Genomic DNA, 26,849 nt, shown 5'->3' on the forward strand with positions numbered 1-26,849 from the left:
ACCTGACAATCAGGGTACTGCACAGAACAGTGATCAGTCCCTTCAAGTCTGAAGTTTCAAGATACTTTTGGTGAGAAGCAAGTTAAAGGAAAGCAGGGCATTATGACTTTTCTGCGTGGTGATGCCACATATACTGCCGTCCTGCCCCCGCACTCAGCTCTCCCACCACCTGCCTAGCAACCTTGATGAAAATTCTTTACAGCTTCTCAAATGGAACCAAATAGATGGGTCTCCTCTTTTTGCACATAGTTCACTTTTACCCCTGACCTTGTCCCTCCGGACTGAAGGAGTTCATTCTCACCCTGAGAGGGAGGGTAAGGGCAAAGAGAAGAAAAGATAGACTGGCCCCAGGTTTTCTGCCCTGACTCCGCCATTCCAAAAAATCTTAGAATATTCAGCTGTGATAGGGAAAAGGTCTTTCTAACCTTCACAACTACACCAACACCTTTACTGCATGTTACCATCTATTCTGGCTTCCCCAGTGGCTTAGTAGGTAAAGAATTCACCTGCAATGCAGGAGACACAGGAGACGAAGGTTCAATCCCTGGGTTGGGAAGATCCCCTGGAGAAGGAAGTGTCAACCCACTCCAGTATTCTTGCCCAAAAAGTCCCTTAGACAGAGAAACCTGGTGGGCTATAGTCCAAAGGGTCACAAAGAGCTGGACATGACTGAGCGACTAAACACACACACATGCCATCTAGTCTAGGGAGTGGTTTCTGACCCCTCCCTACTTTATACCCTGAAGTTCTTACTGTCACTGTTATCCTCTCCAGCTCTGCCCCCACCTTCCGTATTATCTTCTGTCATCTGTACTTTTTCATCTCACTTGCCAAAAAGCAAGGCTACAGGGTAAAAGTTACTCCATGTTAGAAGATTTGCAAAAAATGATCACCCTAAGCTGATTTAAATTACTTCCATGTCTGTTCTAACTGATCAAGCAAACAGTGAATCTGTCCCTGTTCAGATTCTACCTGGCCCCCCAGCCACCTGCCCTCATGGGGACCTGGGAGTGGCTCGCAAACCCTGGAAACAAGTCCCACCAGTTTCTCCTTCCTCCCTTTGCTCAAGGAGAGCCCACAGTCAGTCAGGCACCCACTAGCATCCCACCTCTTCCCACTCCTTTCAGAGGCATCCCTGCCAGGTGCTGGGGAATACCCCTGCAGGTCAGTCAACTCTTGAAGCCTGAATTCCTCATCAATAAATGAGGATGATAACACTACTTACCTCATAAGGATGCAGTAAGTATTAGATGAGCCAAAATGCTTCATGAAGCATCCAGAAGCACTTCACACATACGGACTATGTGTGTGTGTGTGTGTTCTCCCAAGGATCTACTGCGCTGTGTGCGCTAAGTTGCTTCAGTCGTGTCTGACTCTTTGAGACCCTATGGACTGTAGCTCGCCAGGCTCCTCTGTCCATGGGATTCTCCAGGCAAGAATACTGGAGTGGGTTGCTATATCCTCCTCAAGGCATCTTCCTGACTCAGGGTTCAAATCTGTGTCTCTTATATCTCCTGCATTGGCAGACAGGTTCTTTACCACTAGTGCCATCTGAGAAACCCAGGATCTACTGATTTTTACACAACCACAGGATAATTGCAAGGCTATTGTTTGTTTAAACCACATTTGCTGAATAGAAATAACACCAAACTCTAGAGTTGAACTATAAGGAAAGCTGAGCAAAGAAGAATTGATGCTTTTGAACTATAGTGTTGGAGATGACTCTTGAGAGTCCCTTGGACTGCAAGGAGATCCAACCAGTCCATCCTAAAGGAGATTAGTCCTGAGTGTTCATTGGAAGGACTGATGTTGAAGCTGAAACTCCAATCCTTTGGCCACCTGATGCAAAGAGTTGACTCATTTGAAAAGACCCTGGTGCTGGGAAAGATTGAAGGCAGGAGAAGGGGACAACAGAGGATGAGATGGTTGGATGGCATCACCGACACAATGGTCATGAGTTTGGGTAGACTCTGGGAGTTGGTGATGGAAAGGGAGACCTGGCGTGCTTCAGTCCACGGGGTTGCAAAGAATCAGACAAAACTGAGCAACTGAACTGAACTGAACCGCTAAGATATGGGGAAATACTCCTAAGCATTTTAAATGTATATAGATTTTTGAAAGCTTAATGATAAATAGATAACCAACAAGGTCCTACAGTATAGCACGGGGAACTACACTCAATAATACCTTGTAATAACCTATAATGGAAAAGAATTCCAAAAAGGATATATGTAACTGAATCACTTTGCTGAACACCTGAAACTAACACAACATTGTAAATCAACTATGTATCAATGAAATTTTTTTAAAAACAAAATATTTTAAGTTTTACAATATTTATTATTAAATCTCCAAAATTTACCCAAGGTTCTTTTTTCTGAAGAAATCAAACCTAAAGGCAAAGACAATAACCTTTCTAAGTAACTACAGTAAAACATCATTCTCTGGGGTATTAAAACGGCACTTAATTGCTAGACAATTCCCGGTCTTTGAAGAGAGTTCACAGCAAAGATATTAAACTGCTGCTGAGGGTGTAGACATTTAGCTTTCAAGAAGTTGGATGGATGATGGTCATTATTTTCAATATTGCTGTGTATGTACCCAGCAGACTTCTCACAAAGAGCCAGAGGACGTAAAAGACCCTGAAAGCCAAGATAAGGCAGGCCCGAGGCCCAGGACAAGGACTGCTTGCCCCTGAAGGGAGAGTAAGTAGCCCCTGGTGAGGGGGAAGGAGCCTCCGCCTCCTGACCGGCGCGCGCCGAGCTAGTGTCCACAGGCCCGAAGCAGCAGTAGAAGAAGGTGGGAAGGTGGGAAGCAGCAGAACAAACCTCTGCTGGAGAGTGCCGCCCCACCGAGGCTGGGGCGACTCCAGTGAGCGCGAGCGCAAAGAGCACTGCTTGCCCACTCCCCGACCCCCACCCCAGAAGAGGGCTGTGGGGTGTTGTGTGGGCTGCAACCCATGTTCACGCCTGCTGACGGCCTTCCCTTGCTGCGTGGGTTCAGTGGGAGGCTGGCAGCCCAGCTTCGCTTCTCTTCCACTGAGTGAGTTCGGGCAACCCCTTCCATCCCTTGGGCTTCGCTGGTGGCTCAGCTGGTAAAGAATCCGCCTGCAATGCAGGAGATCTGGGTTCCATCCCTGGGTTGGGAAGATACCCTGGAGAAGGGAAAGGCTACCCACTCCAGTATTCTGGCCTGGAGAATTCCATGGACTGTAGAGTCCATGGGGTCCCAAAGAGTCTGACAGTACTAAGCGACTTTCACTTTCACTTTTCTATCCCTTAGCTGCCTCATCTGTGTACACAGAGCTCCACTAGACCTCAAGGTCGTCAGAGTTTCTCAGATGACAGCAGATCAAGACTGAAAAAACACATACAGGAAATAAAATAAATAAATAAAAACCTTACTTTTATAAAAAGTCACCTCATGTTAGAAGAGTCACAAAAGAATGGTTCAAGTCGTGATTTCACAAACTTAGTTACAACTAAACTAAAATGACTTCCTTAACACACATGACAGATAAAATATGACTTACTGGTGATTCGATGTCCTCCAGGAGTAAAACAGAACAGCGTTCACATTTCAACAGTGTTTGGGCCCGATGCATTATTTTCTTGACAATTTTCTCCAGGTCCGTCTGTTCTTCAAAGAGGTCATTAACCACCTCTAGCAAAGCCTAGGAAAGAGAAAATGGATGTATTTAGGTGGCTAAGGGACTGAATTAAAATTTGTCTCTCAAAAATTCCGTTTAGTCTTTGCAATAAAAATATAAATATTTTTGTGTGGCTAAATTTTAAAGTGTTTATGGTTGTTTTGACATATTTCCATTGTTTCATTTCATAACACAGTCTTGAATTATAAAATACAACTTGAGAATAGCGCCAGTCCGTGTGTGTGTGTGTGTGTGTGTGTGTGTGTGTGTGCGCGTGCGCTGAGTTGCTCAGTCACTCAGTCATGTCCAACTCTTTATGATCCCATGGACAGTAGTCCACCAGTCCATATAATCCCACATAAATTCTTCAAATATCTATATGACTATATTCCATACAGTTAATGACTACATGATCTCATATAATCATTACCGGCAGGCTTTTCTGCTCCTACAGTAGTTTTTGTGCAATGTTTAAAAATTGATTTTTAAATGTTTTAAAAAACATGACTGGGTTTAAAAATCAACATTTTATGAATACCAAATACTTGATTCTCTCCAAGATACAACTATTTCAGAAAATTACAAAGCATCTCTTCCTCACCATCTGGAAGAAATAGCTTCATGGTCAAACTCAAGACTTATTTTCACTAATATATATCTCTCACAGAACTATTAGAATTATAGTAGTGGATACTAGTTAAGTTTCAAAACCTTCAAATATATATATATATATATATATATATATATAACCCCTATTAATCCCTCTACACAAGAAATTTGTCCAGGAGAACATTGAAACGCCATTATACATCTCAAAAAGAAAACATCATTAAAAATTTATTAAAATAATAAAATAAAAAGCATAAGAATTAAAGAAAAAACTTAAATTCTAACTTGAAAACTATATACTCATTTAAAAATGAAATTGTGATAACATGTCATTTTATCCAGCTAAGCTAGCTTACAATTTATACATTGAAATAATATTTCTTTAGAATTTTTAATTACATGGATACATCAGAGATTGAAGAACAGTGAGCCATTTACAGGTAGTAGATATTTTGCCTCTATCAAAGCACAATCAGAAAATTACACAGCCAGTGAATTGGCCAGAGGATGCTTTTTCAATAGAATTTAATGTAATGTCTCCAGTCTGACCTGTCACAAAAGGATTTCATGGGTTTTCAAATTCACATCTATTCTAATAGGTGGTGTTGACTAATTTTCAACTTTGGTAATGAATTTGATTTGTCCTGAAACCATTTGAAACGTGAGAATTTCTTCTCAGAGTCTATTCAGGTAGAAAAATATTTGAATGAGTTAAGGGATCCATGAAATGAGTCTACTTCCCTGAGTATCTCAAAGTGGATCCAAAATCTCGGACAGTGTTTTCTCTAAGGAGAGCTTATGACTGTGGCTAAGGGCTATGCATTGCTCTATGATTCCAAAGCAAAGAGAAACACTATGAGTTGAAAAAAGTTTTAAGTGTGTTCTGTCCATTTGGCATTTGGACAGCAAATCGCTGTAAGAGGTCAATGTGTGGTAATTTCATGTGAAAATATAATATTAAAAATAAGGCAACTGTCTGCATAATTACCAACAAAATCCCCTGTTATTAAGGGAGGAGACATTATTTCCTTAATCATCCAGACTAGTTCTTCAGATGGATCATATTAACTGAACAATTATTTAACTTTTCAATTTGGTGTGACTGCATGGATGGGGCCTCTGGGACCCATATACAGGAACATTTATCTCGGAGGAAAAACTAATTGTGCCTTGAGTTTCGTACTGACAAATCGCATTATAGTAATTTTATTGTTTCTAATTAAAAATTGCTGCTTTACTAACAAGTGATAAAAGTTTCACAAATAACAATGCAGACTGGCTTCAAAATAGGAGAAAAAAAAAGAAGAAAATCTAGGATGACATGCAATGCAACCGACGTGGAAGCTTTGCACACAATTGAACACCCCCTGTTTCTCAATGTCACTTGGAGGTCCCCAGCTCCTTCTTCTTCAGACCTTCTTTTGCTTCTGGACTCATCCTTGGACCTTTCCCTTCTCTTATCCATATATTTTTCCCATCTGTACCCTAGTTTTAAATACCATCTATATGCTGATGGTTCCCAAACATTAATCTCGAGTCTTCTCATCTCTCCAAAACTCTAACTCCCATATCCAACTGCTCACTTGCCACCTGTACAAGCCTAAAGTCATTTTCATTCATTTCCCATATCAGCAGGCCTTATATATTTCACTGCTAAATTTTTTGGAGAATCTCTCACTTCTCACTGTCCAGTTACATTACTTCTCCCCACCACCAACTTTATTGAGATATAACTGACATAAAACTTTGTGTGAGTTTAAGGTGTACAACATGATGATTTAATACACCTATATATTTCAAAATGATTACTACACTAAGGTTAGTTAACACATCCATCACCTTACATAATTACATTTTTTTGTGTGGTAAGAACATTAAGATTTATTTTCTCAGTAATATTCAAGTGCATAACGCAGTATCATTAACTATACTCATCACACTGAACACTAGATCTCCAGAACTTACTCATCTTATAACTAGAAGTCTGTATACTGTGACCAACAACTCTCCTTTTCCTGGATACTCCAGCTCCTGGAAACCACCATACTACACTCTGCTTCTTTGAGTTCTGCTTTCATAGATTCAATATATATGTAAAATAATACAGACTGGATCATCAAAAAAGCAAGAGGGTTCCAGAAAAACATCTATTTCTGCTTTATTGACTATGCCAAAGCCTTTGACTGTGTGGATCACAATAAACTGTGGAAAATTCTGAAAGACATGGGAATACCAGACCACCTGACCTGCCTCTTAAGAAACCTGTATGCAGGTCAAGAAGCAACAGTTAGAACTGGACATGGAACAACAGACTGGTTCCAAATAGGAAAAGGAGTATGTCAAGGCTGTATATTGTCACCATGCTTATTTAACTTCTATGCAGAGTACATCATGAGAAATGCTGGGCTGGAAGAAGCACAAGCTGGAATCAAGATTGCTGGGAGAAATATCAATAACCTCAGATATGCAGATGATACCACCCTTATGGCAGAAAGTGAAGAGGAACTAAAAAGCCTCTTGATGAAAGTGAAAGAGGGCAGTGAAAAAGTTGGCTTAAAGCTTAACATTCAGAAAACTAAGATCATGTCATCTGGTCCCATCACTTCATGGCATATAGATGGAGAAACAGTGGAAACAGTGGCTGACTTTGTTTTGGGGGGCTCCAAAATCACTGCAGATGGTGATTGCAGCCATGAAATTAAAAGATGCTTACTCCTTGGAAGGAAAGTTAGGACCAACCTAGACAGCATATTAAAAAACAGAGACACCACTTTGTCAACAAAGGTCCATCTAGTCAAGGTTATGGTTTTTCCAGTAGTCATGTATGGATGTGAGAGTTGGACTATAAAGAAAGCTGAGAGCCGAAGAATTGACGCTTTTGAACTGTGGTGTTGGAGAAAACTCTTGAGAGTCCCTTGGACTGCAAGGAGATCCAACCAGTCCATCCTAAATGAGATCAGTTCTGGGTGTTCATTGGAAGGACTGATGTTGAAGCTGAAACTCCAACACTTTGGCCACCTGATGCGAAGAGCTGACTCATTTGAAAAGACCCTGATGCTGGGAAATATTGAAGGTGGGAGGAGAAGGGGATGACAGGATGAGATGGTTGGATGGCATCACTGAATCAATTGACATGAGTTTGGGTGGACTCTGGTAGTTGGTGAAGGACAGGGAGGCCTGGCGTGCTGCAGTTCACGGGGTCACGAGTCAGACATGACTGAGTGACTGAACTGAACTAAACTGAACTAATTTCACTTAACACAGTGCCCTCAAGTTTCATCCATGTTGTCACAAATGACAGGGTTTTCTTCTGCCTTATGGCTAAATAATGCTCCATTGTGTGTGTGTATGTGTGTATCATAATTTCTTTATTCATTCAGCTATTAATGCACAGTTAGGTTGTTTCTGTATCTTGACTATTGTAAATAATATTGCAATGAACATGGGAGTGCAGATATCTTTTTGAGCTAGAAATTTAATTTCTTTTTGATATATACTCAGAAGTGAAACTGCTGGATAATATGGTAGTTCTATTTTTAATTTTTTGAGGAACCTCCATATTGTTTTCCATAGTAGCTGCACCAATTTATATTCCCATCAACAGTGTACAAAGAGTTCCCTTTTCTCCACATCCTTACCAACACTTGTTTTCTCATATTGTTTTGATAACAGCCATTCTAAGAGGTAGGAGGTGATATCTCATTATAGTTTTAATTTGCATTTCCCTAATGATACTGAGCATCTTTTCATGTGTTTATTGGCCATTTGTATGTCTTCTTTGGAAAAATGTCTTTTCATTCTCTATTTTTTAATTAGATGATTTGGGGGTTTTTTTGTTTGTTTGACTTTTTGGTTTTGTTTTTTTTTTCTGCTATTGGGTTGTGTGAGTTCCTTATATATTTTGGAGATTAACCCCTTTTCAATACAGATGATTTGCAAATATTTTCTCCCATTCCATAGTTTACTTCTTCATTTTTTGATTGTTTCTTTTGTTGTGAAGAAATTTTTTTGTTTGAGGTAGTCTCGGTTGTTTATTTTTGCTTTTGTTGCTTGAGCTTTTATATCAGACCCCCCAAAAAATCACTGGAGCTTTCACCCATATATTCTTCTAGGAGTTTTACAGTTTGAGGTCTCAAGTTTAAGCTTTTAATCTATTTCAAGTTGATTTTTGTGAGTGATATAAGATAGAGGTTTAATCTAATCTCATTCTTTTGCATGTGAATATCCAGTTTCCGAAAACCATTTATTGAAAAAAAACTACTTTTTCCCCATTGAGTATTCTTGGCTCCCTAGTCAAACAGATGTTGACTCTGTATGTACGGGTTTATTTCTTGGCTCTTAATTCTATTCCATTGGTCTGTATGTCTGTTTTTAATGCCAGTACAATACTACTTTGATTACTATAGATTTGAAGAATAGTTTTAAATCAAGAAGTGTGGTGCCCCCAGCTTTGTTCTTCTTCCTTAGAATTGTTTTGGCTATCTGAGGTCTTCCTATCTGCTCTTTAGACACATGGACCAAAGCTTCTCCTACCCCTTGGCCTTTGTACTTGATATTTCCACTGCTTGGAATCTTCTTCCTAGATCTTTGTGTGGCTTTGCTCCTTCATTTCATTTAGGTCTCTGCTCAGATATGACGTCTTCATAGAGACCTTCTTGATCACCTTCTGAAATAAACATCATCCTAAACTACCCTTCAGCAACCAGTCTGTATTCCATTATCTCACTTTGTTCTTTTTTTTACAGCACTTACCCCATGAACAGCATGAGAAGGCAAAATGATAGGACACTGAAAGAGGAACTCCCCAGGTCAGTAGGTGCCCAATATGCTACTGGAGATCAGTGGAGAAATAACTCCAGAAAGAATGAAGGGATGGAGCCAAAGCAAAAGCAATACCCAGTTGTGGATGGGACTGGTGATAGAAGCAAGGTCTGATGCTGTAAAGAGCAATATCGCATAGGAACCTGGAATGTTGGGTCCATGAATCAAGGCACATTGGAAGTGGTCAAACAGGAGATGGCAAGAGTGAATATCAACATTCTAGGAATCAGTGAACTAAAATGGAATGGAATGGGTGAATTTAACTCAGATGACCATTATATCTACTGCTGTGGGCAGGAATCCCTTAGAAGAAATGGAATAGCCATCATAGTCAACAAGAGAGTCTGAAATGCACTACTTGGATGCAGTCTCAAAAACGACAGAATGATCTCTGTTCGTTTCCAAGGCAAACCATTCAATATCACGGTAATCCAAGCCTATGCCCCAACCGTAACACTGAAGAAGCTGAAGTTGAACGGTTCTATGAAGACCTACAAGACCTTTTAGAACTAACACCCAAAAAATATGTCCTTTTCATTATAGCAGACTGGAATGCAAAAGTAGGAAGTCAAGACTGGAATGCAAAAGTAAGAAGTCAAGTCAAAAGTAGGAGTAATAGGTAAATTTGGCATTGGAGCACAGAATGAAGCAGGGCAAAGGCTAATAGAGTTCTACCAAGAGAACGCACTGGTCATAGCAAACACCCTCTTCCAACAACACAAGAGAAGACTCTACACATGGACATCACAGATGGTCAACACTGAAATCAGATTGATTATATCCTTTTCAGCCAAAGATGGAGAAGTTCTATACAGTCAGCAAAAACAAGACCAGGATCTGACTGTGGCTCAGATCATGAACTCCTTATTGCCAAATTCAGACTTAAACTGAAGAAAGCAGGGAAAACCACCAGACCATTCAGGTATGACCTAAATCAAATCCCTTATGACTATACAGTGGAAGTGAGAAATAGATTTAAGGAACTAGATCTGATAGACAGAGTGCCTGATGAACTATGGACGGAGGTTCGTGACATTGTACAGGAGACAGGGATCAAGAACATCCACATGGAAAAGAAATGCAAAAAGGCAAAATGGTTGTCTGAGGAGGCCTTACAAATAGCTGTGAAAAGAATAGAAGTGAAAAGCAAAGGAGAAAAGGAAAGATATTCCCATTTGAATGCAGAGTTCCAAAGAATAGCCAGGAGAGATAAGAAAGCCTTCCTTAGCAATCAATGCAAAGAAATAGAGGAAAACGACAGAATGAGAAAGACTAGAGATCTCTTCAGGAAAATTAGAGATACCAAGGGAACATTTCAGGCAAAGATGGCTTTGATAAAGGACAGAAATGGTATGGACCTAACAGAAGCAGAAGATGCTAAGAAGAGGTGGCAAGAATAAACAGAAGAACTATACAAAAAAGATCTTCACGAGGCAGATAATCACAATGGTGTGATCACTCACCTAGAGCCAGACATCCTGGAATGTGAAGTCAAGTGGGCCTTAGAAAGCATCACTACGAACAAAGCTAGTGGAGGTGATGGAATTCCAGTTGAGCTATTTCAAATCCTGAAAGATGATGCTGTGAAAGTGTTGCACTCAATTTGCCAGCAAATTTGGAAAACTCAGCAGTGGCCACAGGACTGGAAAGGGTCAGTTTTCATTCCAATCCCTAAGAAAGCCAATGCCAAAGAATGCTCAAACTACCGCACAATTGCACTCATCTCACATGCTAGTAAAGTAATGCTCAAAATTCTCCAAGCCAGGCTTCAGCAATACGTGAACCGAGAACTTCCAGATGTTCAAGCTGGTTTTAGAAAAGTCAGAGGAATCAGAGATCAAATTGCCAATATTTGCTGGATCATCGAAAAAGCAAGAGAGTTCCAGAAAAACATCTATTTCTGCTTTATTGACTATGCCAAAGCCTTTGACTGTGTGGATCACAATAAACTGTGGAAAATTCTGAAAGAGATGGGAATACCAGACCACCTGACCTGCCTCTTAAGAAACCTGTATGCAGGTCACGAAGCAACAGTTAGAACTGGACATGGAGCAACAGACTGGTTCCAAATAGGAAAAGGAGTATGTCAAGGCTGTATATTGTCACCATGCTTATTTAACTTCTATGCAGAGTACATCATGAGAAATGCTGGGCTGGAAGAAGCACAAGCTGGAATCAAGATTGCTGGGAGAAATATCAATAACCTCAGATATGCAGATGACACCACCCTTATGGCAGAGAGTGAAAGGGAACTGAAAAGCCTCTTGATGAAAGTGAAAGAGGGCAGTGAAAAAGTTGGCTTAAAGCCTAACATCCAGAAAACTAAGATCATTGCATCTGGTCCCATCACTTCTTGGGAAATAGATGGGGAAACAGTGGAAACAGTGTCAGACTTTATTTTTGGGGGCTCCAAAATCACTGTAGATGGTGACTGCAGCCATGAAATTAAAAGACGCTTATGATCACCTAGATAGCATATTAAAAAGCAGAGACATTACTTTGCCAACAAAGGTCTGTCTGGTCAAGGCTATGGTTTTTCCAGTGGTCATGTATGGATGTGAGAGTTGGATTGTGAAGAAAGCTGAGGGCTGATGCTTTTGAACTGTGGTGTTGGAGAAGACTCTTGAGAGTCCCTTGGACTGCAAGGAGATCCAACCAGTTCATCCTATAGGAGATAAGTCCAGGGTGTTCATTGAATGGACTGATACTAAAGCTGAAACTCCAATACTTTGGCCACCTCATGCAAAGAGTTGACTCACTGGAAAAGACCCTGATGCTGGGAGGGATTGGAGGCAGGAGAAGAAGGGGACGACAGAGGATGAGATGGCTGGATGGTGTCACCGACTCAATGAGCATGAGTTTGAGTAAAATCTGGGAGTTGGTGATGGATAGGGAGGCCTGGCGTGCTGTGATTCATGGGGTCGCAAAGAGTCAGACACGACTGAGCGATTGAACTGAACTGAACTACCACTACCTGATACTATATTATTTTTTATTTGCTTGTTTGTCTGTTATCTATTGTTTCATCTAAATGATAAGTTCTATGAAGGCAGGGACTTTGATGGACAGTGTCTGAAGAAGACCACAAAATAAATATTTGTGGAGTGAATAAATGAATACATGAGGATGCAACAATTCATAATGCATGAAGTGTTCCTTAAGGAATTCAAAATGTAGTTGGAGAGGAGGGCCATTGATAAATACTATACAGTGTGATAAGTGTCCACAATAAAACAATGGCAGTAAATATAAGACAAAATAATAAGCAAAGAAGGAAAGATTAAGTGGAACACTAAGCTGGGTCTTCAGAGAAATGCAAGTCAAAAGCAGTGGGAGAAAAAGGTGGACATGAGGCACTGAAAGCAGAGGGAGAAATATTACTAAGAGAATGAGAAAGTGAAACAGACTGTTTTCTGGAAATTGGGGCCTATACTGCTGGAGTGCCCAATGAAAGGAGGAGAATGGTAAGACATGGGGCTAAAGATGAAAACAGGATCCAATCAGAGAAAAGGGGTTATATGCTGTGCTATAGAAGATGGCTGTAGTTGTTAATTGTTTCCTGTGAAATATTCATAAATCATAATGCTTAGCAAATGAAACTTTTAATCAATTTGATTACCAATCAACTGAGGGTTTCTAACCTTTCTGAACATCTTCTTGTTAAATATATTTCTAAAATGTAACAGCAATGTCCCTATATTTAAAAATAGAGTGAGTCTAATATATTTAACTTCTACTTGATTGTTTAGCAATTTTTTGAGTACCAGTCTTTGTTTTTGTTTTGTTTTTTACTATTCAGCCCTACAACTGGTGAAGGTATATGACAGTAATCCCTGTATCTGTGTTTCTTTATAATCCTATAAGCTGGTGTTTGCAACATTATCATCCTCTTCCAGGAAAACTTTCAATTCACAGACATAAATTGTGAGTTGGGGTGAAATCAGCTATAACATACTTTGCTTCTTAAAGGAACTAAATTGTAAAAAGATCACTAATTGTGTTATTGTTTCAAAAACTGTAAGTAAGCTAGAATATATCTATTGCCTTGTAGTATAGATGTGAAAATTAATTTCCTTTTTAAAAGAAGCTATTTCCCCTGCACAACAACAGAGGATTTATATCCACTTCCATTTGGGTTTATTGCTTAAAGGGGATCATCAACCACAGACTTGAAGGATTATTCAGATTAAAAAAAATGTTTCTGTACTATTCAAAGATCATCTACTGTTTTTAAAAGACATAATGACTCACAGACACTTGAAAGACAAAGAGCTCTGAGGATTGTCAGCAATGCTTCTTTCTACTCACCCTGCTTCTTTCATATTCTTTCCTTGAGGCAGCAAAGAGCTGAGCATTAGATATGGCAATTCCACAAAATGGAAGATACATCTGCATGACCTGGGGGCAAAGAGAATGTTAAGAACATTAAACCATAAAAATATGGAGCCAGATTCCACATTTCCTTCACATGCCTGATTTTAATACATTTTTTTCAACCACAGAGGCAGAATATAGTGTTGTTGATGCTAATATCTTAACTTCAGAAAGAATATTCTTCAGAGTTAACTATGCTGTAGTCTCGGGTTTTAACTAGGGACAGTAACATCTGTGAAGACATAAAGTGAGAAACAGACTGTGATGGCTATGATTCAGGAACTGTGTATATAAGGCATCTCTGTATGCCTTCCTTGATCAATGAAACATGAGTAAATGGAGGAAGTCTGATATGTTTAAAATTTAAGGCAATGCACATACTCACACTTGGAAGTAGGCAGGATATAAGCCAACTTCTTTGTACATATGTATCAGTAGCAGGATGTCAGCTTGACCCTAGGACCCTGCCAGCTTCAGACTTGAGTATGACTGTTAGGATGGGCCCGGTAGGAACCGAGGGGCCAGAGGGCCTAGGAGGGTTCACAGAACCCTCACACAGAAGGGTTCAAATTGAACCCACCGTTCTGTTGACGTAACTAGACATGAATGCAGATCAGTGGGCTGGTGCTACAGAAGCTGGTTTGAGGAGAGGCTGGGGATCCTTTAGGTGAGACACTTCCTTCTTATGGGGAGAAACAGCCACATGCGACGGGCCTGATAAGACAGGCCTGTCTTAAGAAACAAAAAGAAACAAACAATAAGAAACAAAAAGTTTCTTATTACAGGGGGTCTAGGTCTCCTGATTTCCAGTACTTCCTGGCACTCTCACTCAAATTCATCTGCAGAATCTCTGATTCTAGTGAGAGGAAATGTTTCAAGTAAAAGCCAAAATAATTATTTCCCTAAACTCTTTACAATGTAGGGGATTGTGACAAGAGACAGTGCCTTGGGACTTCTCTGAAGTAGAGGCAAAAGGGCATGTGGGCATGTTTTATATGACAGTCAATCTCTATCACACACACACACACACACAGACATACACACGCACCCCTATGATGCCATGTCAAGAGGTACAGAGCAGAGGCAAAACCGAGCAGCTCCTTCCATGCCCAGAAGAGGGCAGTGCAGAGCTCTCTGAGCGTGCGGGATGAAAACAGCAAGGCAGGATCCACCCAGGAGCAGATGTGAGACACTCGCGGTGTTAGTAGAAATTGGTTAAGGTTGCCTCCAGAATGCTAGGCCTTATTCTTTTAAGCCCACTCGGCCATTTTCTCAGAAATGTTTCTCTTGCTTACTTAATTACATTTTGAAAACAATTTCTTTCTAATCAGAGCTCTACAATGCACATGGTGTTTGCTTCTCTGAAGAAGCCCTCCCTAACACTCCCTTCTTTTGTGAGTATTCTTTATTCCAGAAAAAAAAAGTCAAGATGTGATAGCCTCAAGGACAACCGGAACCCTCCCAAGACCTCCTGACCCTGACTTTGACCATGTAAAGGCTTTCCAGCAGGAAAGAAGAATGCAAGTTTGCATCTGCTCTCCTTCTTATCTGCAGCACTCCCTCCCGCTCCTGAACTATAAGTCCCCTTCCTATTTTTCCCAAAGGAGGGCAAAGTCTTGAGGGAGCTAGCCTACTGTGGCCTCTTTTGCCTGGCAAAGCAATGAAAGCTACTCTTTTCTACTTCACCCAAAATTCTGTCTCTGTGCTTCAGTTTGGTACCAGAGAACAGAGCCCAGGATTTTGGCAACACTGGGATACCCAGAATGAAACTACTTGGAGTGGGAGGTGCTTTTGTAGAGGGCTGAAGGTGGTCTAAAGACGAAGGGAACTTCACAATTCCTATCATTTCTTTCCTATTAAAATCTTGCTTTGGCTACTTGGGCATCCTCAACTCTGACAGAGTGTCCCTAAAAGTCTTAATAATTCAGAAGGCTGTAGAAGCTAATGCTGAGACCCCAATTGCTTTTACTGAGATAGAGTTGATATAGAGTATTATATGCTTCAGGTGTACAATATAGTGATTCACAATTTATTAGAGAAAACAAAGAATTCAATAAACACACTTACATCTTATTCAAGAAATAATCATTTATAATAGTAGCTTATATTGACAAAGTCCTTGGATATGATGTTAAGCATTTTATATGCACTATATCATTTGATCCTCACAACTACATACTTATACTATTCATTCTACTTTTCAGATGAGAAAACTGAGGCTTCACAAATTTATCAAATTTGTTGGGAAATATTCTCCATATATTCCTCACATTTCTGCACATCTTGCAAACAAAGGCAACAGCTCATCTTTCCAGAGTGTTTATATAGTTAACAGTCTTGTAAAATAGAACAAAGAGCAGAAATGCTTACTATGCAGTATAACGAAGATAATGCCTCTCTCTGAGGCAGAGGTCAGGTGGGTTCACTGTCTATTATAAAAGATTTTGGTTCCCTACATTTCAGGTTCTTCTCTGGTAATGCATGCCCTATGTAATCTGTATGATGCTGTTATTAAACATCTTATCCCAAGCCAGAACCACCTGTTCACATATCACTATTTTTTTTTCATTTTCCCTGTAAGGGTGTGTGTGTGTGTGTGTGTGTGTGTGTGTGTGTGTGTGTGTGTGTGTGTGTGTGTGTGTGTGTGTTGTGTGTGTATGAAGTCCACACATAGTTATTTAGTATATGTAATGTTAAGGCAAGAGATTCACAATTACTAAAGGCAGTATTAAATTTCCTTACTCTCTTTTTTACTGAGTCAGTTGCTACTGATTTTATTTGCTCATTCCATTGATTCTCCCCTTTACTACATTACACTTCCTTTATTTAAGAGAAATTTTATGTACATACTTGATAAAATCTAAATTTAACATCTTTAGTCTCCTCATAAATAAGGTAAGGACTTTGGAATACTTTAACTCTCAATTCTACTTCCTGATATACTTTTTTTTTTCTGTTACCTTTTTTTCTAGTTCTATCTGGCTTTGCTACTACAAATTGGACATTATTTTGTTATTGTTATTAGGCAGTGCTTATTTTGATTTGTCCACATGTTTACCAATTTTTCCCTGTTCATTTCTTCCAGTACCTCCTTCTTCCCTTCTAGGATAATTTTCTTTCTTTGTGAAGACAATCCTTTAGAACATTCTTCTGCATTGGTGGTAAATGCTTTGTTTTGTATTAAAGTGTTTTTATTTTATGAACTTAAAAGTTAATTTATTTGGGTACACAATTCTAAGTTGACAGCTGTTTTCTCTCAGTACTTAGAAGATATTCCCCTATCACGTGCAGTTAATGCTGTTGAAAAGTCAACTGTCAATCTAATTCTTGGTAAATAATTCATCTCTGTCTTTTTTTTTAAATAATCTTTTTATGTCTTTTTGTACTTTTCCACCCTCAATAAAATGCTTTTAATTGAATTATATAGAACTCATACATATGTGTAAATATAGATGGTTAGATAGCATCACCAACTCAATGGACATGAATTTGAGCAAACTCTGGGAGACAGAGAAGGGGAGGGAAGCCTGCCGCCCTGCAGTCCATGGGGTTGCAAAAAGTCAGACATGATATAGCAACTGAACAACAATGACATATATATATAATCCTATATATTATATATCTAAAGATTACTATGGATGGAGACAATACCAGACCTTCATGAAACACTGTAAACTGAAAGGGGATCTTTACTTACAAAGGGAATGATCTATACTGTGCCATTCACCGGCACAACAATTCAACACTTTCTGGGGTCAGACTCCGCTCCATTGCTGCTGCCGTTGTTCAGTCATGTTCAGTCTTTGCGACCCCATAGACAGCAGAACACCAGGCCTCCCTGTCCCCCACCATCTCTACCACCACCACCATGCCTATGCAACAAGTATAGAATTTCTTAATACATACGCAGGAGAAACAGTCAAATACAATTTGAAAGAAGGGAGTAAGAAGCAACTGAAGCATTATGGAAATAGGAGATAATGAAAAAAAAATTTATATCCATTTTCAGTTCCAGTGCAAAACATGTCTTTTTTAGAAAAAGAAACACTGTTCTATCCTGCTTTCTCCGAAGTCCCCCTCCTCCAAGAAAAAAATACTAATTTGGTCTTCACCATCTAGTTTCTGAAGGCCAAAAGGTCTAAAAAGCCTTAATGACTAAGAAGCTAATGAGTCTGTACACCCTTGTGCAGCACTTTTCAGCTTGAAAGCACTTTATGAACACTGGCTAATTAATCTTTACAACATCCCACTCAGAAAGGGAGTTAAACTGAAAATCATTAAACAGTGTGAAAAAGTCACTTTAGCCCTGGAAACTCATGAAAAGTATCACTAATAAACATAAAATCTGAGCACTGGGACCGTCCATCAAAGTCCTAAAGAAAGACAGTAGGTACTGAGCACTTTGACTGCAGAGAAAGGCTATTCAAGCCCCATGGTCTAGTTTGGTCCAATTACACATCATTAAAGAACACTGGGGGTCTACACTGGATACTTGCAGTGAGAGGCCTGGGGCCATCCTCTTTATGAACCCCACTCCTGGAGGCAACACAGCTGGAGGTGCCACATCACTGTCAGCCAAATTAGGGGGTCCGACCCACACCTTGCTTTTCTGTGCAGATCCTGAGATCTGCCTTGAGGCATTAACTATAAGGCACTTTGCTGATTCAAGCCCTGCTGCTTTGGAACTGGGGGTGTTCTAACAGTTGTAATTCAAAAGCTAAATAAACTCTTCAAATAGAGTAATTTGGAAAATAAAGCATCAAAATAGGAACCAGTCGCAGGGTTTTCACATAATGAAACACTTGCCACATCTTTCAGAAATAGAATACTTGAAATAGTGAAAAATTAGTTTGAAGCTCTGGAAACTCTGGAAGGAATTCCTGCTTCCAGAGGTATAGTTTAGTTCACTGTAATCTTTCTATGCAAATTCAGTAACTAAAATAGGTTGGGTTTTTATTTCAAGAATCAGAATAATAAATGTTATCTTATCAGATCACACCAAAGTATATACTTTTGGCTGAAGCGTGCCTTTTCCTCTTAGAGCTGTGCCCTCCCTCTGTGAAGAAAAGTCTCCAAAAAATACACAGAGGCATAAAGTACAAATTTGTTTAAATGAAATACTGGCATCTGGAATAGATGACCCAATTACATACTTTTGGAAACTGCCCACTTTAAGAATGAAGACCCTAAGAGAATGGGTAGAAGGAGAATTTTAGTCATAAAAGATAAGAGAGAACAAGCAAATAAGGAAGGAAAAGTTCACTATTCCTCCACTTCCCCTTCTTAGCAGAAGGGGGCTGTTAGAGATTCTGCCTCTGCCCTGGGTATTAAAGCTGGGCCCCCAGAAGAATTGGAGTGAGGACCCTTCCACTATTCTCAGCTCTTTCCTTGAAGCTAGTATTGGCTAAAATATTCCAAAGAGTATGGATATTCCAAGCTTTTCCTTGATAGGCTGAGTTCAATTCCTGGCAAGTTGCAGTTCAGTATCAAATATCTAATCTCTTGGACTTTTTAGAGACTCTGGCCTGCTGAATTTTGCAGGTACCAGTCACATTAACCCATAGCCTTACCTCTCTGTGATGAGTTGTGCATGACTTAGTTGCTTAGTCATGTCCAACTTTTTGCAACTCCTTTGACTATAGCCCACCAGGCTTCTCTGTCCATGGGGATTCTCCAGACAAGAATACTGGAGTGGGTTGCCATGCCCTCCTCCAGGAGATCTTCCCAATCGAGGGATGGAACCCAGGTCTTCCGCATTGCAGGCAGATTCTTTACCATCTGAGCCGCCAGGGAAGCCCTTATCTCTATGTGACCCCATTCCCCACCCTTCAGACTTTGGAAAAATAATCCTCTTGTGACAGTTCTACATTTCCACCCTCTCACAGACATCGAAGGGAAAACCCTGAAAGATCCCATTTTGCAATCCATGTCCTTTCTAAGATAATTTGTATTGTCACAATATTTCAACAGAAAATAAAAGTACTCATATTTCCACCACTCAGAGGTAACCACTATTAACATTTTGGAAACCAACATTCAAGTTTTCTTTTCTCTCTCTCTTCACATAAACTCAAATAGGCCTATTATATAATAATAAAAATCCTACATGTAATACTTTGTTTTCTGCATTACTTTACTTTTTATAACCAGCTATAACTCATTATAACCAATTTTTATTAATGCAAAACATTCCATTGTTTAGTCTGGAAAAAGAAAATATATAGAGAAAAAAGTAGATTAGGGGTTGCCTTGCAATTAAATCTTTGCACATCCCATGATTATTTTCTTAAAATAGAGCTCTAATATTTGAATGTATTTAATTTAACACACATTTACATGGCATTAATACTTCCTCTGTACCAGGCAATATTCTAAATGATTTAGAATATTAATACTAGTGTTAGTATTCATTCATTGACATGTGTACACTTGTAAATAACTCCTAACAAGAAACAAATTTTTAGCTTTTGTTCAAAAAAAAATCCAACAGTATAGCAGTGCATGCAATAAAATAACCACAGATCCCCTTTCATTTCCTGTCTTGCCACCCTCTCCTCTCCCAAGGAGAAAACCCGGTTAGCATTTACAGTGTATTTTTCTGGATCCCTTTTTATGAACCGCTTGCACATATTTAGTTTTAGGAGTGGTGGTAAACACAAGAGGGATCAGACTGTAAGTTATGTTCTACACCTTCTTATTACTTGGCAATAAATCTTGGAAATCATTAATGTCAGTCCCAAAGATATCCGCTTAATTCTTTTTAATCTCTGCCAAATATTCTAGGGGGTAGATGTGCCTCTTAGTAGATGTTCACCTTGTTTCCAATTTTTCCCTATTACAAATAACACTGTCATGAACTTTCTTACAAATATATCTTTGTGCACCTGAATAATACTTCTGTTGGACAGATTTCTAGAATTAAAATTTTAAGGTTGCAGTATGTGTGCATTTAAAAGAAAAGTTACTAGTTATTGCCAAATCAGCCTTCAAAAAAGTGCTACCAATTTATATACCCACTAACAGTAATGCCCTACTCATGGAACACTGGGTATTATCATTCTTTTAAAATTATATGATTGATTAAATCAATACTCATTTTTGCATTAATTTCTATTTATTAGATTATTAATGATATTGAACAATTTTCATAATTTGTTAGCTATCTCTTTTTTATTGTGGCCTATTTATCTTCTTTTTACTGGACATTTACCTATTTTTATTGCTTCATAGGAACTCTTTATATTCTAAGAATATTAACCATCTTTCATTTTTGAAAATCATGACTCTTTCTTGATAATTAGCAACTGTCATCTATGCGATACAGTCCAATGGGTCTACAAGATATGACTGCTTTGTCTGAGATGAATAGATAATATGGCTCAGTAAGTTTGGCCAACTCCCTCTCATTGTGTGAAGAAATTTTACAGTAATATCTACCTATGTAACTCCATCAAGGTTATTTTTGTAAGTAGGTTGACCTACATATCTCAGTCTTCCCAGTATCTCTGTTCATTTTTGTAACTCAAAAGCTCCTGCAAGAAATCAGTTTGAGCTACAGTTTGATCCAGGCATTCTTGAGTCTTAGCTATTAACATCATTATGATCTTTTCACTTACCAAGGAAAGGTATAAAGGCAGGAAGCTATACTACACAGTAATTTAGTCATGGTTTCAACATGCTGATGCTAGAAAAATTCTATTGTATTGCAATAAATGTATGAACAGAAAAATTCCTTTTAGGTTATTTTCTGAAGAGAGATACATATTTTTTTATGTTTGAAACATATTCATATGATTTCTTCACATTAGTAGCACAATCCTTTGTCAACCACAAATTGGCACTTGCCAGTCAATTGTGAGTTGGCACTTGCGAAGAGCATTTGCCAGCGGCTGAACAACAACAACAAGGGCATTTGCCATCTGCCTCTGCGGAAACTGAGCCCTGAGCTGCTGCAACTGCTGACCTTCAACATCCCCTGAGGGTGATTCAGGGTGGAGGGTGAGGCACTCTGTTCCAAACTGGTGGAAAGGATCTTTAGAAATATATTTTCAGAAAAAAAAAAAAAAAGAAATATATTTTCATGAACTGATTTCATGATCCCAATCTTTGCATCTCTTCATATCTGGTAAAGCACTAAAATTCCTTCACAGTGACTAACAGAAAGGAGCTAACAGAGTTAACTCCTCACGTAAATGCTCGATTGCAATGAACTCCCCCTTCACCAAAATCTTATATATTGACCTTTCCCCATTGCCTCTTTGGAGCAGTCTCTCAGAGCTATCTAAGTTGCTGCCTTCTGGGCTGCAGTCCTCATTTTACCCCCAAGAAAACTTAACTTACAGCTCTTATGTTGTGCGTCTTTTTAGTTGACACCTTTCTTTTACCATCTCATTTATCTAGTGCCTTTTATTTTTTAATAACTCATGCTTCTTAAAGCAGTGGACATTTCATATAAATGGAATCATGAGTACTTGGCCTTTTGTATCTCGCTGACTGATTTCATGTAGTATTCTGTTAAAAAGCTTCATTCATGTTATAACATGCATCAGTACTTAATCTTTTTAAAAATTGTTTTAATTAATAGACTTTACTTTTAGAGCAGTTTTCAGTTCAGTTCCGTTTAGTCACTCAGTTATGTCTAAATCTTTGCGACCCCATGAACCGCAGCACACCAGGCCTCCCTGTCAATCACCAACTCCCGGAGCCCACCCAAACCCATGTCAATTGATTCGGTGATGCCATCCAACCATCTCATCCTCTGTTGTCCCCTTCTCCTCCTGCCTTCAATCTTTCCCAGCATCAGGGTCTTTTCAAATGAGTCAGCTCTTCGCATCAGGTGGCCAAAGAATTGGAGTTTCAGCTTCAACATCAGTCCTTCCAATGAACACCCAGGACTGGTCTCCTTTAGGATGGACTGGTTGGATCTCCTTGCAGTCCAGGGGACTCTCAAGAGTCTTCTCCAACACCAGAGTTCAAAAGTGTCAATTCTTTGGTGCTCAGCTTTCTTTTTAGTCCAACTCTCACATCCAGAGATGACTACTGGAAAAACCATAGCCTTGACTAGACAGACCTTTGTTGACAAAATAATGCCTCTGCTTTTTAATATGCTGTCTAGGTTGGTCATAACTTTCCTTCTAGGGAGTAAGTGTCTTTTAATTTCATGACTGCAATCACCATCTGCAGTGATTTTGGAGCCCAGAAAAATAAAGTCTGACACTGTTTCCCCATCTATTTCCCATGAAGTGATGGGACCAGATGCCATGATCTTAGATTTCTGAATGTTGAGCTTTAAGCCAACTTTTTCACTTTTTCACTTTTCCTCCTCTTTCACTTTTATCAAGAGGCTCTTTAGTTCTTCTTCACTTTCTGCTATAAGGGTGGTATCATCTGCATATCTGAGGTTATTGATATTTCTCCTGGCAATCTTGATTCCAGCTTGTGCTTCCTCCAGCCCAGTGTTTCTCATGATGTACTCTGCATATAAGTTAAATAAGCAGGGTGACAATATACAGCCTTGACGTACTCCTTTTCCTATTTGGAACCATTCTGTTGTCCCATGTCCAGTTCTAACTGTTATTCACAGTTATATTACAGGTTATTTTTGTATAAAGCTTGATCAGATTTTTTTTGTTTGTATTCTGATTCCAGATAAATTTAGGCTTAATACAAAGTTTGAATGTATTTTCTCTTCCACTCTCAATCTTATCTCAATATCTCAAGTCCACCCAAGACAATCTCCTTTTTTCTAGGCCCAAGGAAAAACACATGGCTTGTCTATGGAGACATTCTGTCTTTTCTGAAGAATCTTCCTCTCTATCATCATCATTTCTGTCTCCTGTGTCCAGCTGCTCTCCTCTCCCTTCAAAGAGGAATGTATTCCCTCTCACCTGGTATTGCTGTTTCCATTTTCACTATGTGACCTACATCTGCTCGTCTTCAAGTCCTCACATTCTACCACCCAGCTTACATCTTCAGTCTACAGGAAGCTTGTCTATAACTTTCCAATCACCAGATCACAGACCCATCAGTTATTCTAAGTCCTCTTTGAAGCCTTTAACACTCAATCACCAGCAAGATACTAAAATCTTGGTTTCCCTGCACTATAAACTCCTATTTCTATTTCTGTGTTTCTGATTCCCCATTTAAGTTGTAATTCTGGATTCGGTGTTTGGCCTTCTAATTCTCTCTTTTTACAATCTTCCTCTAAGAATTGACTTATCCTGACAATGTAAAAATCCTACAAAATAAAGTGGGTTGGCCACACAAGGATTAACCTTTGACCAAGAATTAGTGAAAAAAGACAATGAACTTGGTGCAGCCAGATATTGAACAAGGCTGAGAAACTTCCTCCTGCTCACTTGCTTTTCCTGCCTCACTCTTGAACTTCGGTCTGTTGTTAATTTATTTTGCCTCTGACTTCACTCTCCGATTTTCCCACCCGTTTTCTTCTCAGCCCTCCTCTGTTGTTTTTCAGATTTATGCTTCAGAGTTTCTGATCCCAAGTCACCAATGTGAGTTCTGAAAACCTTTGCTTCCTCTGTCTTACAGTCTAATTTTAGCATTCCTGGTCCTAGGCTGAACTCAACTCTGAATTCAACCATATTAACTAAACAGGTGCCAAAGTCTCTTTCTCTTGTGTGTGTCTCAGTGGTAACTTCTGGGACGATACTCAAAGTTGGCACTCTGGTGCTGACCTTTCTCTGTGCTCTGGCTCTGCATCACCAGTTACCTATAAGACATTTCAACCTGAGTTTAATGCCTTAAACTCAGCATTCCAAAACCAAGCTTGTCATTTCAATCCCCCTGTCCTCCTGAAGAAAAAGTTTCCTCCTCCAAAAGACCCTACCTGCCAAAAGAATCATTAATGACTTAATCACCCAGTTCCAAACCCTTGAAGTCCTCTTCAATTGTTGTGCATAAATAGACATATGCACATCACATCAAGTCAGCAGTTTTTGAAGCCTCTATCACCATACCACTGAGCTTCTCTGGCCCAGCACTGCCATCCCTCACCATCTCTGGATTATTTAACAGCAGCCAAGAGCCCCTCACTCTTATAATGTGTCAAGAACTAATCAACCTCAGGTTTCCCATCCAGAAAAGTCACGAATTTTAAATACACTGACTGTTCATCCCCTTGTGCACGGTTGTCATAAGTAAAAAATATAAGAAACTATATAAATGCCTACACATATTAAAAACTATGCTTTTTTTAAACTACTTTTGTGTGAGCATTTTTATACCATATACAGTACTTTTTAAAAAATCTCATTAGAAGCTCTTCAGAAAGTATCTCCAATTTTTAAGACTATGGCTAAGTATTTTATAGATGCTTATGGAAGATATGCAATAATCTCTGGAAAAACAGTGAGGAAATATAAAATTGCTATTCAGAGAAATGCATGAGACCCAGAGGGGATTCTTCTACTTATCTATCTTTTTTTTTTTTTTCATTTTCCAAAAATAATTTATCATCAAAATGTAACACCAATGACATGAATAATAAACCACACTATTTTTTAATTTCCAGCAATATTCTCCAGTGGAGAAGAAACAGAGAAGGCTATGAAAAATATGCTTAGAGCATTAATATTTAATTAATGTAATAGGACCCTAAAACGAATATTATAAATGTAAGAGCCTTGATCAGATCTGTGAGTTGTGTCTATGCAACTAAAACACAGAGTTGGTACCTAGTAAATTCAGGACATTCTTAACAGATAACATTGAACACAAAGAGAGCTTAAAGTTTGACCTAACAACAAAGAGAATTTTGTGAAGGGCTAATTGTTTATTACCAGAGTGGTATATCAACCCAAAGAGGCAAGGGGGAAGCTTTCTGTGTGGTTCATCGGTAGTTCAGCTAAGGTCTCTCATTCTGTATCTTACAACAGTCTAGCTGACAAGCTAGGATGCCATCTTCAAAACCAAAATGTCTCACTTCCCCCATCCCATCCACACTCCCCACCCAAGTTCAGTATGTTAGCAACAGGGTTTCACTGCTTCCTGTAGGTGCTGTTTCTTGTTATAATTCAACAATTTATTTTCAGGGCTAAATTTCATACAAGTAAGCCAAAGAACAAAAATACAGACACAAAGAAACAGAAAGAAGGAATTAATAAAAATAAAAACTTAAAACAATCAACAAAACTGATAAAATTTTCCTAGAAAAGATTCTTGAAAGGAAAATCAATAAAACATATAAATCACTAGCTAGTTTAGGTTCCTAAAGGGGAGAAACAGAGGCCAGGCCAATTCTCCCCCTGTGATTGTCAACACAGATACCCTAGAAGCCCCGGGATATGTGAACGGGACAGAGGGGGAAATGGAATACGAGGAGATCACATTGGAAAGGGGTAACTCAGGTCTGGGCTTCAGCATCGCAGGTGGCACTGATAACCCCCACATCGGTGATGACCCTTCCATCTTCATCACCAAGATCACTCCCGGTGGGGCTGCAGCCCAGGACGGCCGTCTCAGGGTCAACGATAGCATCTTGTCTGTCAATGAAGTGGACGTGCGGGAGGTGACCCACTCAGCGGCGGTGGAGGCCCTCGAAGAGGCAGGCTCTATTGTCCGCTTCAACGTCATGCGCTGCAAGCCCCCGGCTGAGAAGCTTATGGAGATCAAGCTCATCAAGGGGTCTAACGGTCTTGGCTTCAGCATCGCCGAAAGTGTCGGGAACCAACATATCCCCGGAGATAACAGCATCTATGTGACCAAGATTATCGAAGCGGGTGCTGCCCACAAGGACGGGAGGTTACAGATCGGAGACAAGATCCTAGCGGTCAACAGCGTGGGGCTGGAGGACGTCATGCATGAGGATGCCGTGGCAGCCCTGAAGAACACGTAGATGTGGTCTTCCTAAAGGTGGCCACGCCCAGCAATGCCTGCCTGAGTGACAGCTACGCTCCCCCAGACATCACGGCCTGTGAGAGCCCTCCAAACCCTGGAGCTCCCCATGCCCCCCCACCAGTCACCCTATGACGTCCCCATTGACCCTGCCTCTTCAGGTCCTTCCCATGAACTGGCCACAGCCTCTGTCACTTCCTTAGGTTGGAGAATAGATGGAAGATTGGTCACCATGAAAGAACTAGAAATGATTGTCAATAGTCCCTCCCCCAGAAGGCACTAGATGGTTTTATGGCTAATTTTATCAAATCCTCAAGGAATAGGTAGTTCTTATGCTTTTTCTGAGCATAGGGAAAGATAAAATGTTTCACATTTCATTTTATAAGGGCATTTGAAAAATAGTCACAAGGATAATGTAAGAAAGTAGGGAGTTCCCTGGTGACCTAGTGGTTAGGATTCCGGGCTTTCGTGGCTATGGCCTGGATTCAGTCCCTGGTCAGGGAACTCAGATCCTGCAACCCTATGGTTCAGCCAAAAAAAAGAG

The 26,849-nt window shown here is 39.6% G+C and overlaps 1 protein-coding gene and 1 pseudogene across 1 annotated transcript in view; one reads left to right on the plus strand and one right to left on the minus strand.

Annotated features, from left to right (window-relative positions):
- The window catches only part of PDE11A (phosphodiesterase 11A), a 426,109-nt gene that overhangs the window by 270,792 nt on the left and 128,468 nt on the right, over positions 1-26,849 (minus strand). Inside the window, exons 3-4 of the mRNA XM_065929000.1 lie at positions 13,388-13,477; positions 3,533-3,673 (exon numbers count right to left, since the gene is read on the minus strand). Coding sequence (XP_065785072.1) covers positions 3,533-3,673; positions 13,388-13,477 — 231 coding nt within the window. The remainder of the gene's footprint in view (positions 1-3,532; positions 3,674-13,387; positions 13,478-26,849) is intronic.
- On the plus strand, positions 13,951-26,440 carry LOC136162954 (disks large homolog 4 pseudogene; annotated as a pseudogene).

This window comes from Muntiacus reevesi, chromosome 3, assembly GCF_963930625.1.
Source record: "Muntiacus reevesi chromosome 3, mMunRee1.1, whole genome shotgun sequence".
NCBI classification, from domain to species: Eukaryota; Metazoa; Chordata; class Mammalia; order Artiodactyla; family Cervidae; genus Muntiacus; species Muntiacus reevesi.